General features: G+C 39.5%; 1 protein-coding gene across 14 annotated transcripts in view; it reads left to right on the forward strand.

The window, feature by feature from the left end:
- FGD4 (FYVE, RhoGEF and PH domain containing 4) overlaps window positions 1-16,030 on the forward strand; it is a 245,031-nt gene that overhangs the window by 180,911 nt on the left and 48,090 nt on the right. For all 14 annotated transcript variants that reach the window (XM_045061638.1, XM_023256914.2, XM_045061639.1 and 11 more), the window contains 4 exons: window positions 4,826-4,964; window positions 7,252-7,310; window positions 7,644-7,790; window positions 14,013-14,185. In XM_045061638.1, coding sequence (XP_044917573.1) covers window positions 4,826-4,964; window positions 7,252-7,310; window positions 7,644-7,790; window positions 14,013-14,185 — 518 coding nt within the window. The remainder of the gene's footprint in view (window positions 1-4,825; window positions 4,965-7,251; window positions 7,311-7,643; window positions 7,791-14,012; window positions 14,186-16,030) is intronic.

Below are 16,030 nucleotides of genomic sequence, written 5' to 3' on the forward strand. Positions count from 1 at the left end.
ACATTACCTTTATATAGGTTTTAAATTCAATAATACAGTGATATAATTATTATTTTGTATAATTTTGTATCTTTGAAAGAGGAGAGGATATAAGAAAAAATGTACCAAAAAAAATTATTAACCCATATATTTACCATTTCTAGAGTAAGTTCCTTTCTACAAAGGGTGTTAAATATTTTGGGTTACGTGGGTGGCTCAGTCAGTTAAGCATCCAACTTCGGCTCAGGTCATGATCTCATGGTTTGTGAGTTTGAGCCCCACATCGGGCTCTGTGCTGACAACTCAGAACCTGGAGCCTGCTTTGGATTCTGTGCGCCACCCCCCACCCCCCCGCCCCTCCACTGCTCACACACACACTCTCTGTATCTCAAAAATAAATAAACTTTAAAATTTTTAAAAGAAGAGTGATAAATGTTTCTTACAAGGCAGAGATTGGATAGTAACAAATTTTCTTGGTCTTTTTTGGGGGAAATCTTTATTTTTTTCTTCACTACTGAATTGATAGTGTTGCTAGATACAGAATCTGGGTTAATAGTTTTTTTTTTTTCTTTCAGCAAAATGAATGTCATTCACTGTACTCTGTCCTCTGTTGTTTCATATGGGAAGTTATTAATTATATTATTTCCTGTATGTGCTGAATTGCTTTTCTCTTGCTATTTTCAAATTTATCTCTTTGTTTTTTTCTTTCAACAGTATGTATCTAATGTAAATCTTTCTATATTTATCTTGCTTAGGATTGAATTTCTGGGATGTGTAGGGTTTTTTTTTAATTAATTTTAGAAGTTTTCAGCCATTATTTCTTCAAATAATTTGCTCCAAGTACACATATGTTGGTGTTCTTGATGTTATTCTACAAGTTTCTGAGACTATTCATTTTTCTTCAGTCTTTTTTCTGTTCTCCGGATTGTATAATTTCTTTTTTTTTTTTTAATTTTTTTTTCAACGTTTTTATTTATTTTTGGGACAGAGAGAGACAGAGCATGAACGGGGGAGGGGCAGAGAGAGAGGGAGACACAGAATCGGAAACAGGCTCCAGGCTCTGAGCCATCAGCCCAGAGCCTGACGCAGGGCTCGAACTCACGGGCCGCGAGATCGTGACCTGGCTGAAGTCAGACGCTTAACCGACTGCGCCACCCAGGCGCCCCCGGATTGTATAATTGCTATTAATCTTTCTTTGAATTCATTTTTTTCTTTTTTTCTTTTTTTTAATATTTATTTTTGAGAGAGACAGTGAGAGTGAGCAGCGGAGGGACAGAGAGACAGGGGCAGAGGATCCAAACCAGGCTCTGTGCTGACAGCAGCAAGCCTGATGCATGAGATCATGACGTGAGCAAAAGTCTGGTACTCAACTGACTGAGCCACCCAGGCACTCTGATTTTTTCTTCTGCCATCTGGAATCTGCTGTTGAGTCCCTGCAGTGCATTTTTCATCCCGGCTATTGTATGGTTCAACTCCAGAATTTCCATTGGTTCTTTTTATAACACCTGTTTCCTCCTTGAAAATTGCTATTTGTGCATTCATTATTGTTACACTTTTCATGTTTTTCAACTACAATTTCCTTTAATTCTTTGAATGTTTTTATAATAGCTACGCTGAAGTCTTTGTCACCCATATCCAGTATCTGTGTTCAGAGACAGTTTCTTTTGATTGCCTTTTTTCTTCAGTATAGGTAACAGTTTACTATTCTCTGAATGTCTCTTTTTTGTTGTTGTTGTTGAATACTGGACATTTTAGATAACCTATTGTAGCAACTCCAGATTTTGCTTTCCCCCACTGAAAGTGGCTTTGGTTACTTTCGTTTGTTTAGTAACTTGCTTATACTAAATCTATAAAATCTGTCTCTCTTCTGGTATGCTGTTGCCAATGTCTCTATTCAGTTTTTTTGTTTAATATTCATGTGTGTGTATGGGATCCCAGTTTTGTAGGGATTACCCCTATGTCTGTGTAGGTTAGGGGTCAAACAGTTATTGAACAGAGATGATTAACTACCTAGAGCCAGTACGCTTCTGTCCTCTGCTGATGGACCTGTCTATGCATAGGGGAGCACATTTAAAGATCTGACCATTTTCAAGTCCACTGGACCCTTTTACATCTCCTCAGGACGAGTTCACAGCCTCAGGGTGGCCAGGAAACTGTGCTGAGTCAAGCTGTCTTCAGTCTCTGCTGATCATCTACAGAGCCTCAGCCAAGAAAATTATCTGCTCCCCTTCCCCAACACACAACCACAGCTTCAGCCCAGTGAAGCCATTGGTCTTCTCCACTTGCCCACCTCAGAACTATTCACTTTCACCAACAGTGTTCCTGGATGTGTGCCTTGCCCACCATTCCAAATCTAATAATATGAGCCCTCTTGAACTTTAGCAGAGACACTGCCAGTCCCACCCCTGCTGAACCTTTCGGTCATTGAAACTTCCTTTGTTAGGGGAGGAATGGGTACGGCCTCAGGCCAGAATGCCACAGATTCTCACTGCTCTTACCCAAAGGTCAACAATTTTCAAAGCATAAATACTTTTCAGATCGTTCTATGCCTTTCATCAGTTTCCAAAGTACCAAAATGGTTGTTTTATCAGTTTTATCCCCCTTTCTAGTTGCGTTTTCCAGGGGGGATTTTGCTAGTCTGCTCTCTCAGCCATAACCAAAAGTCCTGCCTCTTCCCATTTACTCTTTCTTTTTCTTCTCTCATCATTAAACACTCATCTACCTTTCTGAATACTGGCTCCTTTGATTCTTTTACTAGCCCCTTTTACTTATACTGAAATGTGGACAGAGTACAAGAATGTGGCCCTTCACATTCTTTTCAACCTTCACACCCTCTGTGATGTCACATGTTCCTGAGGCTTTAACCATCATGTCCTACAGATGCCTGTAGGGTCATTTTTCTAGTCTGTTTCCTGCCTCTAAACTGTCATTGCACCTTGTTGAATGCTGGTTACACAACTCTGTATCAACATTTTGCTATCAAAACAAAGTCAACATGTTCCATTCCTGCCTTTAGCGCCCAAGTACTTTTTCCATCTTGATTTTTTGTGCCTTATACAGAGTAGCTTGTGGTTATGTGATTATTAGAACAAATATTTTCTCGTTCACCAGAGTTTGATAAGTTAACTTTATCTTTCGTCACTTTTCCTCATTCTCTGTGCATTAATTTGCCTGTGAAACAGTATACTGAAGATGTTTAGTATGCTTACTGCATAGTAAGTGTTCACTAAATGATGGTGGTGATAGTGGCCATTACTGTTTAATGAAATCTTTAAAATTCTATCTCTGAAATATCAGTCTTCTCCCTATTATGAGGCATTGTTGAGGTGTTGAAAAGAGTAGTGGACTGGGAATCAACCGAGTTTAGGATTCTAGTTTGCCACTTAGTCATGGGACCTTAGATGACTTTAACTTCTCTGAGCCACGGTTTCTTCATGTAAAAATGTGGGGATCGGTAATATTTTCTATATTTCATAGATATATAATATTATATATTATAGGCTTGGAGAAAATCAAATGAGATGACTAAACTTATAACATTAATATTCTACACTTTATTAAGTAAAGTTATGATTTCCTCAGCTTCCATGGTGATTTCAGACTCTATACTTTTTTCCTGGTCTACAGTAATCCCTTCCAAACTAATATCCCCACATCTCCCCACTGCAGTAGATTAAGTCACACTGCAGTAAGTTAATGTTAACACATCTCAAATCTGATGCTATTGCTCTCCTACACGAAAACCTGCATTAGATGAAGCAAGTCTAAATAATTCACCTTGACTTAATTACCCCAGATTACCTGTTCTTCCTCAGCCCCTGTTTCCCCATACATATCTTATTGCCAACAAAACTCAACATGTTTCATGCCTGACTGTTGTTCTCCAAGGTCCCTCTTCCTGCCCTTCGACCCTGGTCTTCACTTCCCTTTGCACCAGCAGCTGTCCTTATCAGAGTTCTTGTTGAATGCTCTCTTGTCTGTGAATGCTTTAGTTTCTTGTTTGCTTTGAATGCAAACATCATGTCTTAAGACAACTTTTATACCCTGCAGTGCCTTGATCATAGTAAGAGTCTAATAACTATTTTAATTGGATTCCTGGTTTGTTTAATATGAACAAGAACATGTCTTATTTTTCAAGTAATCTTTTCCCTGTCATAACAGCTTATTGAAAGCAAAGGCTATATAGACTCAATTTTGCTGTAAGAAAAGGAGATCTATTTACAGAGTTCAGTTTCTAATGGAAAAGACTGCCATGACCTAATGAAAAATTAAAATTTTGTGACAGATACTAAGGCACTCAGATCTTGTCATTCTTCTCTGTGGAGTCTTTAAGTTCAAAGGAAATGACATTTATGGTAGCCTTGATATTAAACAGTTTCTGCTGAGTCCAAAGTCATTTAACGCAGTTGGGCCTAGTGAACCTCATTAAATACATGCATCTTTTAAAAATCTCTGGAGTCTGATTCAATGATGTGACCACACAAACCTTTCTAGTGACTGATTGAAGTGGTTGCCAGCAATCTGAGAATTTTCTTCCTTAAAATTCTGCTTGATTTTTCTTTCTGTTCTTACTCTAGTTTGGTGGGCCTCAAACTTCCATGGTGTAAGAAACTGGGGTGTTTTCAAATGCATCTTCCCAGGCCTGAGCCTCAAAGATTGTGGTTTCATTATTGGGGTGGGGTTCAGAATTTGCATTTTAATAGTGCCTTAGATCAATCTAATGCAGGTGATCCACAGAGCACACTTTGTAGGGAAATCCTGTCCACGATTAAAGTTCCGTATGACCGTTTTTAGATTGGCCAACTTAATTTTTAAATCTTTCTTTAAAAAACCTCTCTCATTATAGAGACAGAAGGTGTGCGGGAGCTTGACTTTGCAGCACCACATGCTAGAACCTGTTCAGCGGATCCCCCGGTATGAGATGCTCCTCAAGGACTACCTAAGGAAGTTGCCCCCTGACTCTCCAGACTGGAACGATGCTAAAAGTAAATGCTCCTCCCCCACCCCCTTTCTGCTCTGGGGTAATCAAGTGGCCAGGAAGGCTTGTGGTTAAAGAGAGAGATAGGTCTCACAGCCAACTTAGTAAGATATTGCTGCCAAAAAATAACCTCATCGGAAATTGTCATCAACAGCTCAATTAGGCAAGCACTTCTGAGCCCAGATCCCAGGTTTAGAGAAAGGCAAATCACATTTCTCATGCTGATTTCATGTTAATCATTAACTCAGAAATCTGAAGCAGTAGTCTTAGAGACATCTGGAATAGCAATACGCAATTACCTTCTCACAGAAAGAATGCAACCATTCAGAATTACTGGTGCTGCTGGTTAATTAGATAGGTTGATACATACCAAGAAAGCTAACATGACATTTACTGTGTAAAAATAACCTAAGCCAACTTGGCTCTACCTACCCTGAAAGAGAAGAGAAAGTGATGCTTTTTAGTGTCAGTTAACATTTTCTCAGGAAAACTTCATTCCTATTCCTCCAGTTGCCTTTTATTTTTTCACTGGTTCCTAATGAATGATTTTTTTTTTTAAGACTCAGGAGTTTCAATACTTCAGCTTTCTCAGGTTCTTTCAAAAAATCAAAGCATGCGACTCTCGATCTAGGGATCATGAGTTCAAGTCCCCCGTTGGGTGTATAGCTTACTTGAAAACAAATTTTTTTAATTAAAAAAAAAAATCAGGTAACTGAAGGGAAGAATGAAAATTTAAGAGATAGGGATGGCTTAGTGTCAAGTACTAACAGTGCTGCTGTACAATCTTGAAACATTGGTACTTTGCTAATAATTGCTTGTCTTTATTATAAATGAACCCTGGCAAGAGATGAGAACACAGAACACAATCTTTGGTCTCGGCACCTGGGTCTTTTTTTGAACACAGGCTTTCTCTGATGCATTTCTCCTGCCATCCAAGTGAGTCAGTGACCACAGGAACTTCTCTTCTTCCCTTTCTCCCTTTACGGTTTAGAATTATCCTGACTTGACTTCTTCTGTTTTCCACTTCATGCCCACTTCACACTCCTCTGGGCTAAGTGGTTGGTTTTGGCGACAGAATTAGTGGTAGGACTAAGGGTGGGATTACTGCTACTCTTCCTCAAACTGCTGATCCCAGGCTATTTTATTTTGTTTCCCTCTACCTTGGAGCCTGTGTGACATGCACAGCATTCCCCAATCAGGATAGTTCTCCAAAATCTAAATAAAAATGCAGTATCTTCTAAACTCAAAGACTTAGACTTACCCTAAGGTGGCAGGGTCAAAAATGAGACCGTTAGCAACACTGTAGGGCATTTTATTTCTCTCTTTGCTTTCCCATTGCTCCTTAAACTAATATCGTAAGGAAATCACAGAAGTGCTTTTAGAGACCCAAAAGAGAGGAGAAAGCAACAAAAGTGCATTCTGTTCAGCCACGGAACAAAGAAGAGAATTGGGTCCAGAAGTAATGAGGTTGTTGTGGTAACAGAATTAAGCAGGCTGTGGTATTCCTAAGATAAAAAAGAAAGAGCAGGACATGATTTAGGATTGAGGGCATTCCCTGGGGTTGATCCTCCAGGAGGCCTCAGCCTCCAGAGCCCTTCCCCAGCAGCACTGGGGCTCCTACCTTGCCCACACCAGTGCCACCTCTCCGTTCCCACCTCTCCCACTGCCTCCGCAGCAGAGCCTTCCTTCAGCATTGTCATCAGCTGATTCCCCTTTGCCCGACCAAGAATAGAACTGTGAATATGTTTCACCAAAGAAAGTTGGTTATGCGTGGTGGTTAATTTGCTTATAAAACTAATAAAATAGTACTGCTGAAATGTTGTAGGACATTGAATCAGAACATGTAGGTTCCAGTGTGTCCCTACAGTATCATAGTTGTGTGACCTTGGCCAAGCCACATCACTCGCCATTCCTTTCATCTGCCGAGTGGAGCTAACAGACTCTCCATTCAAGGTTGTGGAAGAGTTAAGTGACGTAATATATATGAAAGCATCTGGCGAAGTGCCTTATGCCAATCTAGTGTACATGGTAATTGTTAATTTTGAAGGTCCGTTATCTGGGTCATATATAAAAATGTGTATGACTATTTACGAGGAAGTATCCTTCAAGTTCCAAATAATCTGCTCACAAATGAAGTTCTGAAAGTATTCATTTTGTAAATGGAAGTTGCCCCTGCTTTTGGTGTCAGATGTACAGTCTCAGGTTTCTTCTTACTATAATGTTACGTTATTCAACTATCTAGTAGCGTAGTAATGACAAAATACATTTATTTACTTTTCTTTTTTCCCATTTAGAATCACTTGAGATTATATCTACGGCAGCAAGCCATTCTAATAGTGCAATAAGAAAAATGGTAAGTAATTTTCAAAGGAGTTGGAAATCTTCTAGTTAGATAATTGTCAATAATATAGCCTAATGTTATCTGTAGGTTTGGACCAAAATGAATTGGTAAAGGTAAACAAAAAAAAGATTATTTATAAAGTGTTTAGTGTTATGTGGAATAATCCTGTCCTCTTTTCCCCCTGTTTCAATTTGCTCGGAACTGACACATTTTATACCAAATTTGTGCTTAGTCCCAATCCCTTCTGCATTATTCGGATTTTAGCTAAGGTCATTGTATTATTAAAGGCACGAAAGTAAAACCTCGCTTTATTTGGTCTTGCTGTATTTTGTTTTCATTTCCTAGGAGAATCTAAAGAAACTCTTAGAGATTTATGAAATGTTGGGAGAGGAAGAAGACATTGTCAATCCTTCAAACGAACTCATAAAAGAAGGACAGATCCTGAAACTCGCTGCTCGGAACACATCAGCACAAGAACGCTACCTTTTCTTAGTGAGTATTCTAGTGTGAGCTGGTCACGTAACAGTAATTCAGAGACGTGGTTCTGTACATCTTGGAAAAGTAGGATGCTTGTGTGCTCACCAAAGCAATTCTGTCTAATCTGGTTTAGTCAACACTGTTAGGATTCCACATAAGACAATGTCCTTTAGTGACTGAAACTTGTTCCTTCAAGGACTCAAATCTTAAAGTATTTTAAAAATAAATTTTCTGTGTACTTACCATGTGTCAGTTACTTCAGTAACCTACAGCTGATGACAACTTGTCTATGATGATCTTAGCCATCACTCACTCTTTCCTTCAGTTCTTAGAGGCTAATGAGTACCATTTTCTGACAAGGGTTCTCTTTCGAATCCTCTCTGATCACTACTTTAATCTTTCCAGTTTGAGGAAGTATATACTCAAGGTTGTGAAGCTTATGCCTAAAATATCTCTGAAAAATGCATGAGTTTGCCACATAGTTCCTTTGCATTGGAGGCAGTCCCTGTCCTTTCCTTTACTTCCTGGAAATGACATTTAGTCTGGGGCTTATCTCAAATGTTAAGAGCACTTCCTGGGGCATCTAGGCCATTATGTTTTTAGTCCCTGTTAATTCCAGTTCCTTTCTATATCTAATGATGTGATAATAATCAGAATAATAGCTAATGTGGAGTAACAATAAGCTAACACTGAGTAATAGCTAGTAAATGTTAGCTATTGTTATGATTGTTATTATTGTCCAAGAAACCAGACACATTGGTCATGAGGCTTGCCCAGTGAATGGACCACGATACCTTCTCAGGATGTTACTCACATCTGACTTTCTGGTACAGGACAGTCCTCTCATCAGCCATACTATGAGTTTATTTGGGAGCTTACGGGGTTTTTTCCCCCCTCTGGTTACAGCCTCCTTTGATAGGAAAACTTACAGGAACTAATTACCATGCATAGTAGTATTCAGTATCTCTCATTTTTCAAAAAGAACATTTGGTCACCATATTTATTACCTAGCAGCTCTTCCAAGTTTGTATACAACTCAAGAAAATTGAAAACATGTCTACACAAAACTTGTATGTGAATGCTTATGCAGAATTATTCATAATAGCCAAAATATGTGGACATACGGATATAGTGGTATATCTATGCAATGGAATGTTATATGGCAGTAAAAAGGAATAGAACACTGATACATGCTATATGAATGAACTTTGAAAGCACTTTGACAAGTGAAAGAAGCCATTCCCAGAAGCATATAAATGCTTTCATTTATATGCAATGTCCAGAGTAGGCAATGGAGAGAGGCAGGATGTAAGTAGAGGTTGCCTAGGGCTGGTGGGGAAAAGGAAATGGACAGAGTTTCCATTTGGAGTCATGAAATGTTCTGGGAGTAGATAGCAGTGATGCTTGCACAATTTATAGCTATACCAAAAACCGTGAATTGTCATTTTAAAAGGGTAAATTTTATGGTATATGAATTATATCTCTATAACTTTATAAGATTTACAGATACTATCCAAATTAACTCCAAAATCTTCATTTGAGATCAACAAAAATACTTTACCACTGAGAGATCATACAGAGAGCTAAAAATGTAAATCTAGGAGTTGTGATGTCATGTCAGGGTTCTGAGCTCTAATTATTTTGAAATGTATGATTGTTGTTTAGGTACAGTGAGACCACTAGATCAGGAGAAAATTGCCATGAAAAAGATCATTATACGCAGAGATTCCTCAAAGGAGAGGCTTGCCATACCATGGGGGGGGGGGGGGGGTGACACAAGAAAGCACCAGAGTCCATAAGGAGGCAGAGGAACCAAACAGAAAATGTGAGCAAGAGTGTTTATTATGGGTTCAGTGAGAAGGAATGGGCAAGACAAAATAAACAGACTTAGGATTTGCTAGTTTACATCATTCCATCAGGCTCTGGGGTATATACTGGCTGTTGTCTGAGTGATTAGGGCAGGGGAATACTGGCCCAGGGTGTAAAAGCTCTAAAAAGGAGGTGGTTAGGGTATGGCCTCTGGATTGGTTGGTTTCCATATGAAAAGCATGCATGTAGGTCACTCATTTACTACTTCTAGTAAGTGGGTAACCCGAAGAAGGACAAATCCCTCCATTGTCAGCAAAGCCCCAAGATGTCAAAGCATCAAAAATACAGATTAGGGACGCTTAGGTGGCTCAGTCAGTTAAGTGTCTGACTCTTGATTTTGGCTCAAGTCATGACAATCGAGTTCCGTATCGGGCTCTGCACTGACAGCACGGATCCTGCTTGGGATTCTCTCTCTCCCTCTCTCTACCCCTACCCTGTTCATGTGCACTTGCTCTCTCTCTAAATAAATAAATAAACTTAAAAAAAAATACAGATTAAAAAGACATGCTTAATATACTGTTTGGGGCAAAATGCCTGGGAGTTAATGTCTTCACTCTACCAATGTCTTCCCTCTGCCTTTCCCCTGCTTTTAGGTGCTTAGGTAATTTCCTTTCCCTTCTTCTGCATGATTGTTACAGTTTCAATACTTAAGCTTCTAGCTCTGTGTCTAACCAATTGCCTTGGTTTAATCTTCACATTTGAGAATTATCCTGGAAATAGTTTTAGGTTGAATATCTTGGTGCAGAGCCAAATTAAGCAGCTATTTGGAGGACAGATGGCAAGGAGCCTTGGGGAACTACAGCCATAGTGTCTTTGAAGAAAGGACCCATCTCGTTCCACTTATTGTAAACTATCAAACCTCTCTTGCCGTTGCCTCCCAGGAGAATGGAGTCCTAGAGCAAGAGTTACTGGAAAGCCGCATTCATCTTGTGAAGACCATCTTAAAAGCATCTCTGTAGGTCTGTTCTCTTGATCCCAGCACGCCCACCCACCTCCATCCCCTGCACTGTTCTTGTCGCGCACCCTCCTCTTGCCAGCACACTTTGCTTTGCATAGAGCATTTTGGTTTTTTATACATAGTAACCTCAGCAACCTTTCTTATTTTTGTCTCTAGAAAGAATATGAGGGCTAGTTTTCTGTGTCCTTCTCTGGTGGTATTACATTTCTCTAAAAAAGCCAAATTGCATTTAGAATCTGATTTCAACATTCAGCTGACCTTCATGTGTCTGCACATTTTCTTGCCTCCACACCATACTTGTTTGTATTACTGCAGTGTATTCTGTTGACTAAATTATATAACCACTCCTGATATCTGAATGTTTAAACAAAATCACTAAATTATCCTACAGAATGACCCGGGAGGTTTTTATTCTTGGCCCTTTGGAGTTCTAGCCTTTATTTGCTTGTAGCTGGACAGGTTTTGATTTCCCTCCCCCATCCCATGATTTATTTAAACTTTGAATACAGAGCAGGCACTGGAAATTTTCTCCAATAATGTACTTTTTTCTTTTACCTTTTAAAACAAACTGGAATGAAACTGTCACTGGCGAGACATGAAATTGAATTGTTTCAGTTAAATACACATTTTAAGAGACTTAATATGAGTAGTTGAGGACACTGGAGATCAAGAAGGGGGACTCGCCCTGTGTTTTTAATAAAATTGAGACTGGCTTCTAGCTTAGCACTTCTGGAGCTTGCTCACCAGCCAGAGATTACATGTCCATAACGACTTCTGAGCTGTGGCCGTGGATAACAAGGGATCTCCTGCACCAAAAGGGAAAGTCAATCTACTTGGTGCTGCACTTGCTATCACTTCTTCTTCAGTACCAGCAGAAACCCAGAGGCAAGGTGATAACGCAGGAGCAGGGTTCACAGAGGGAACAAGAGTGACTACCTAATTCCTGTGCATATATGGCATCTGCTACTTCGTAAGCGCTATTTTATGTCTGTCAAGAGCTCTTATTTTCAGCTGTAAGAAAGAAGAAAAAAGGTATTTATTGATGAGCATTAGATTGTGACATGAGTTCTAGAAGGGTGATAAAACAGTTATTGACCATTGAGAACATAAAGCCCCAATTAGGAAGACTATATAATAAGGGAAACATAATCTTGCAAGTGTAAAACAGAAAGAGAAACATCATTCATGAAACAGTCTGTCATCTTGCATGAGTGTTAACTGCAAAAACTAAATGCCAAGAATTTCCACATTCATGGACGGTGTTTCTATAAAATAAGAAGACTTTGCTGAACTTTATAAAGTGAACTGGGTACAGCATCAGATAACTCAGAAATTTTATGGCATGACATTACATTTGTCACTCAGTTTGCAGAAAATGAGGCTGTTGTTGTCTTGAAAGTTGAGCCCTGTGCATGTCGGCGGCTCTCCCCTTCCTGCTGCACTGTTTACAGCCTGGACCAAATCCACTCCTGAGACGGCCTTCGTACAAGATAGAGAGAAATGTTAACACAAACAGCAGCAAGCTGTTGCATTAACCAAGCTGGATGGTGATGAGAGCCTTTCAGAGTGTTTTCAAATCCCTAAGTCCTGTGTACTGCAATGAGGCTAGTGATTGCCATACTTTAGAACACAGCGGACTGTTAATAATAGGGCATAGGTCATTAGGGTTCTCTTCTAGAAATGTAAATGTGAAATGTGGTGCTGAGATGCATCTGTTTAAAGTGTATTTAGTGCCGTTTTATTTCCATTGAGGAAATGAAATTTATGATGCTGGTTACAGGATGTTGCATAATAATGCACAAGGAACAACCGATGAGAAATTTGCTTTCAGAATGAGTACAGTGGACAGTGTCACATAAACAGGTTGAAATGTTTTCAGAACCCATCAAGATTTCTTGTCTTGATGGCTTAGGTGGAGCCAAACGGGACCTGGTTCAACAGGACAGTTTTCTTCATTTAATCCTCTTAACAACCTGTGACTTTTAGAGATAATTATCCTGAGACAGGAGAAGTTATGTAGTGCATAGTCCCCAGTTGCCCTTGTCTTCCAAAAATATATGTGACTCTAGAAACAGTGTAAGAGACAATAATAGGAAGAAAGAAGGTAAGTATGGACCTTCTTTAGGAATCTGCCTACAGATTAACCTAAGTATTTAGTCTTTCCTCTTTCTGTATGTTTTAATATACTCAAAAGTGAATTAAATGCCTCCCCAAACTTACTGCTTGGTCCTGATTAGCAGGGGTAGTTCATTGTGACTAGAAATGAGGTATTATACAAAGTTTGATTCAGTTTTCAAAATAAAGTCCTTCATGTTACTTAAATTTTTTTCAAATGTTTATTTTTGAGTTCGAGAAAGCACGAGTGGGGAGGAGCAGAGAGAGAGGGAGACAGAGGATCTGAAGCGGGCTCTGAGCTGACAGTAGAGAGCCCAATGCGGGGCTCGAACTCACAAACCATGAGATCATGACCTGAGCCAAAGTTGGACGCTTAACTGACTAAGCCACCCAGGTACCCAGAAGGTCCTTCATTTTAAAAGCAGATCTGGTAAAGAAGATCTTTAAAAACTTTTTGCCAAAATAGATGACTTCTCTATTCATACATGACAAATTCTTAAGATGTGGGCCAATATAAAACAGTAACTTAGATTTTTATGTAGGGCTTAGTGTGCTAACCCCACATGTTCTAAAGTAATAATTTGGGGTTTTTTTAACCTAATATTAAACACACAAAAATAATTGCTAAAAATTACTCTTTTTCTCTAATAACTATTGTAGACTTGCTTTGTAAGATACAACAATTAGAAATTTTGATGCCTAAGGGCTTCAACTTATGTGGTTGAGAATTTCAGGTCCTGGTATGTGGAAAGTCCTTAATAAATTATTGCTGAATTTAATTGAACTAGTTTTCTTAATAGTACAAATGATGATTAATTTACTTAAATATCAATAAACTATGAAGGGCACCCAGTGGCTCAGTTGCTTAAGCGTCCAACTCTAGATTTTGGCTCAGGTCATGATCTTGCAATTTGTGAGATCAAGCCTCACGTCAGGCTCTGTACTGACAGTGTGAAGCCTGCTGGGGATTTTCTCTCTCTCTCTCTCTCTCTCTCTCTCTCTCTCTCTCTCTCCCTCTCTCCCTCTGCTCCTTCCCCTCTCTCAAAATAAATAAAAACATTAATAATTAATTATTATGAACCAATAAAGAGAAATATGTTATAAATTTTAAAATAGGGTAATTTTGACATAGGCCTAAAATCTCAATATAGTATTTCAATAATTTTGCTCACATAGAAAGTATGATATTCCCTAGAAATTCCTTGGAATTTTTGCCTAGGGCTACTTTTCGTATTGGTCACTTTCCTCTTTCTTCTTTGTTTTCTTGTTGATGTGTGTGTTCTGTCTCCTTGCAGTTCAACAACATGTTGCTGTATTGTGTACCAAGATTCAGCTTGGTGGGCTCTAAATTCACAGTTCGAACCAGGGTTGGCATCGATGGAATGAAAATTGTAGAGACCCACAATGAAGAGTATCCACACACTTTCCAGGTATCTGGAAAAGAGAGAACACTGGAGCTACAAGCCAGGTGAGAGATTCATTCACACAGCTTTCTACAAGCATTGGAAGGAGTTGTAGGACAGAATAATTCTGAGGATCTTTCCCAAGTGAATACTATAGACCTCTGGGAATCTGGTTGGACATAAGAGAAGTAGTAGAAGCTCTTAAAAGGCAAGAATGATGTCTTCCCTTTTGATTCCTCCGTAGTGCCTAGGATAGTGGTTTTGAGACGGTAAAAATTCAGTAAGTTACATTGCCTCTTCAGATTTACAGGATGCTCAGAGAATGAAGTTGTTGCATTCAAGCCAGGGTTTTGAGACTTGTAGGAAAAGGTTCTCCCGTAACACTTCCTCCCTCCGCCCTTCTTTGGGGTGCACAGTGTTTATTGATGCTTATTATTCCATGCTAAATGTTGAAGCATCAACTGTCAGTCCTTCAGTATCTCTGCATTTGTGGGACTTGTTGGACTTTGATGGAGAGAATATTCAGAAGAGGCAGGGTAGAAAAGGTAATAATTCTCCTGCCACGGTGGAGGATACATGAAGGGGGCCATTTAGAGCCATCGTGGCCTCTAGAAACCAGGACTTCTGGAAGGGGTGATTCTTTTTTGCATGCTTTATTGAATTGGAAAGAAGGCTAGAGTTCTAGCATCCATCTCTCTAACCTAACCATGTTTAGAGGGGGAAAAACAATGAGAACCACTACAATGGATCATAGCTACCTGACGTGTGAACCTCTGGGAAACAGCATGCTGTCAGATTTTGAAATATCTGCCTTAGAAAACTGTCATCCATTTATCCTACAAAGACCTATGTCATGGTGAAAATTGAGAACCTTCAGAAGGTCACAGATCAGAGGGTTAAGTACCAATCCTCACTCTGATGGTTCTGATACCCCAGGATCTGGAGACTCATAGAGCACTTCTGTTCCTTTTTGTTCTGTTGTACCTATAGTGTAGTTCTGAAGCTCATATGAATTCATCCTGGATACTTGTACTTAGTAACCATAAAAGCTTGAAGTTCAGACTTTCAAAAGAGAATAATTCATTCTGGCAGGAATCTGCCCAGGGAATCAGGGAATTGATGATCTTACAGTTAGGGGAGGTCCAGCAGGCTGGGAAAATTTGAAGAAATAGCCAGCCAGTACTTTGGTTTCCCACAGCAAATCTCTACTGAACCTGGCATTACTTAGGGAACTGCTAGGGGACTGCTCTGAGGATTAGAAGGTGGCATTTCAAGCATGAATTAAAAGTATAGAGGACTTGGCTTTGAATGCCATGGTTTTCCGACTTTATGGTGGGATTTGGGCCCCAGCCATTCAAACCCAAGGGAAGAAGGTATTTTGCTGTGCTTGGAGGTTCCTGACCTGAATCCTCACTCAGAGCCTGACTCACTGAGTTACTGGTTCTGGCAACGGGGAGGACTTGTCAGTAGTTCTGACCCTCAGAGAAGTTTTCAGTGCAGAAGTGCATGAAGTGCAGAAGTGCAAGTTTTCAGTGCAGAAGTTTTCTTGCAGAAGAATGAAGTGCTGCTGTTCTGAAATACCAGCACACTTCCAAATCTGCAAACCTGAGACATGTCTAAACAGCAGAAGAGAGATTATCAAGGTTTCAGGGATTGGGAACTTCAGCCTTCCATTAGCAAGTGGGCTCTTTTCTCTTGAGGATGGGGCTGATTCATGAGGAATTTTGTTAAGTACAGGCAGTAATCACTTTGTAGAGTTCCAGTATGCAGTATTGGATACATTTCAACTGGTATTGAAAACACGGTCATGTTTCCTTAAATTTCCTCTTCCCCTAATCGCATTGCTGCACTTATATCTATGATTACATGGTGAATCAAAGATCCAAATTAAGTGATTACTTTTCATCCAG

The sequence above is a fragment of the Felis catus genome, chromosome B4, assembly GCF_018350175.1.
Source record: "Felis catus isolate Fca126 chromosome B4, F.catus_Fca126_mat1.0, whole genome shotgun sequence".
Lineage (NCBI taxonomy): Eukaryota > Metazoa > Chordata > Mammalia > Carnivora > Felidae > Felis > Felis catus.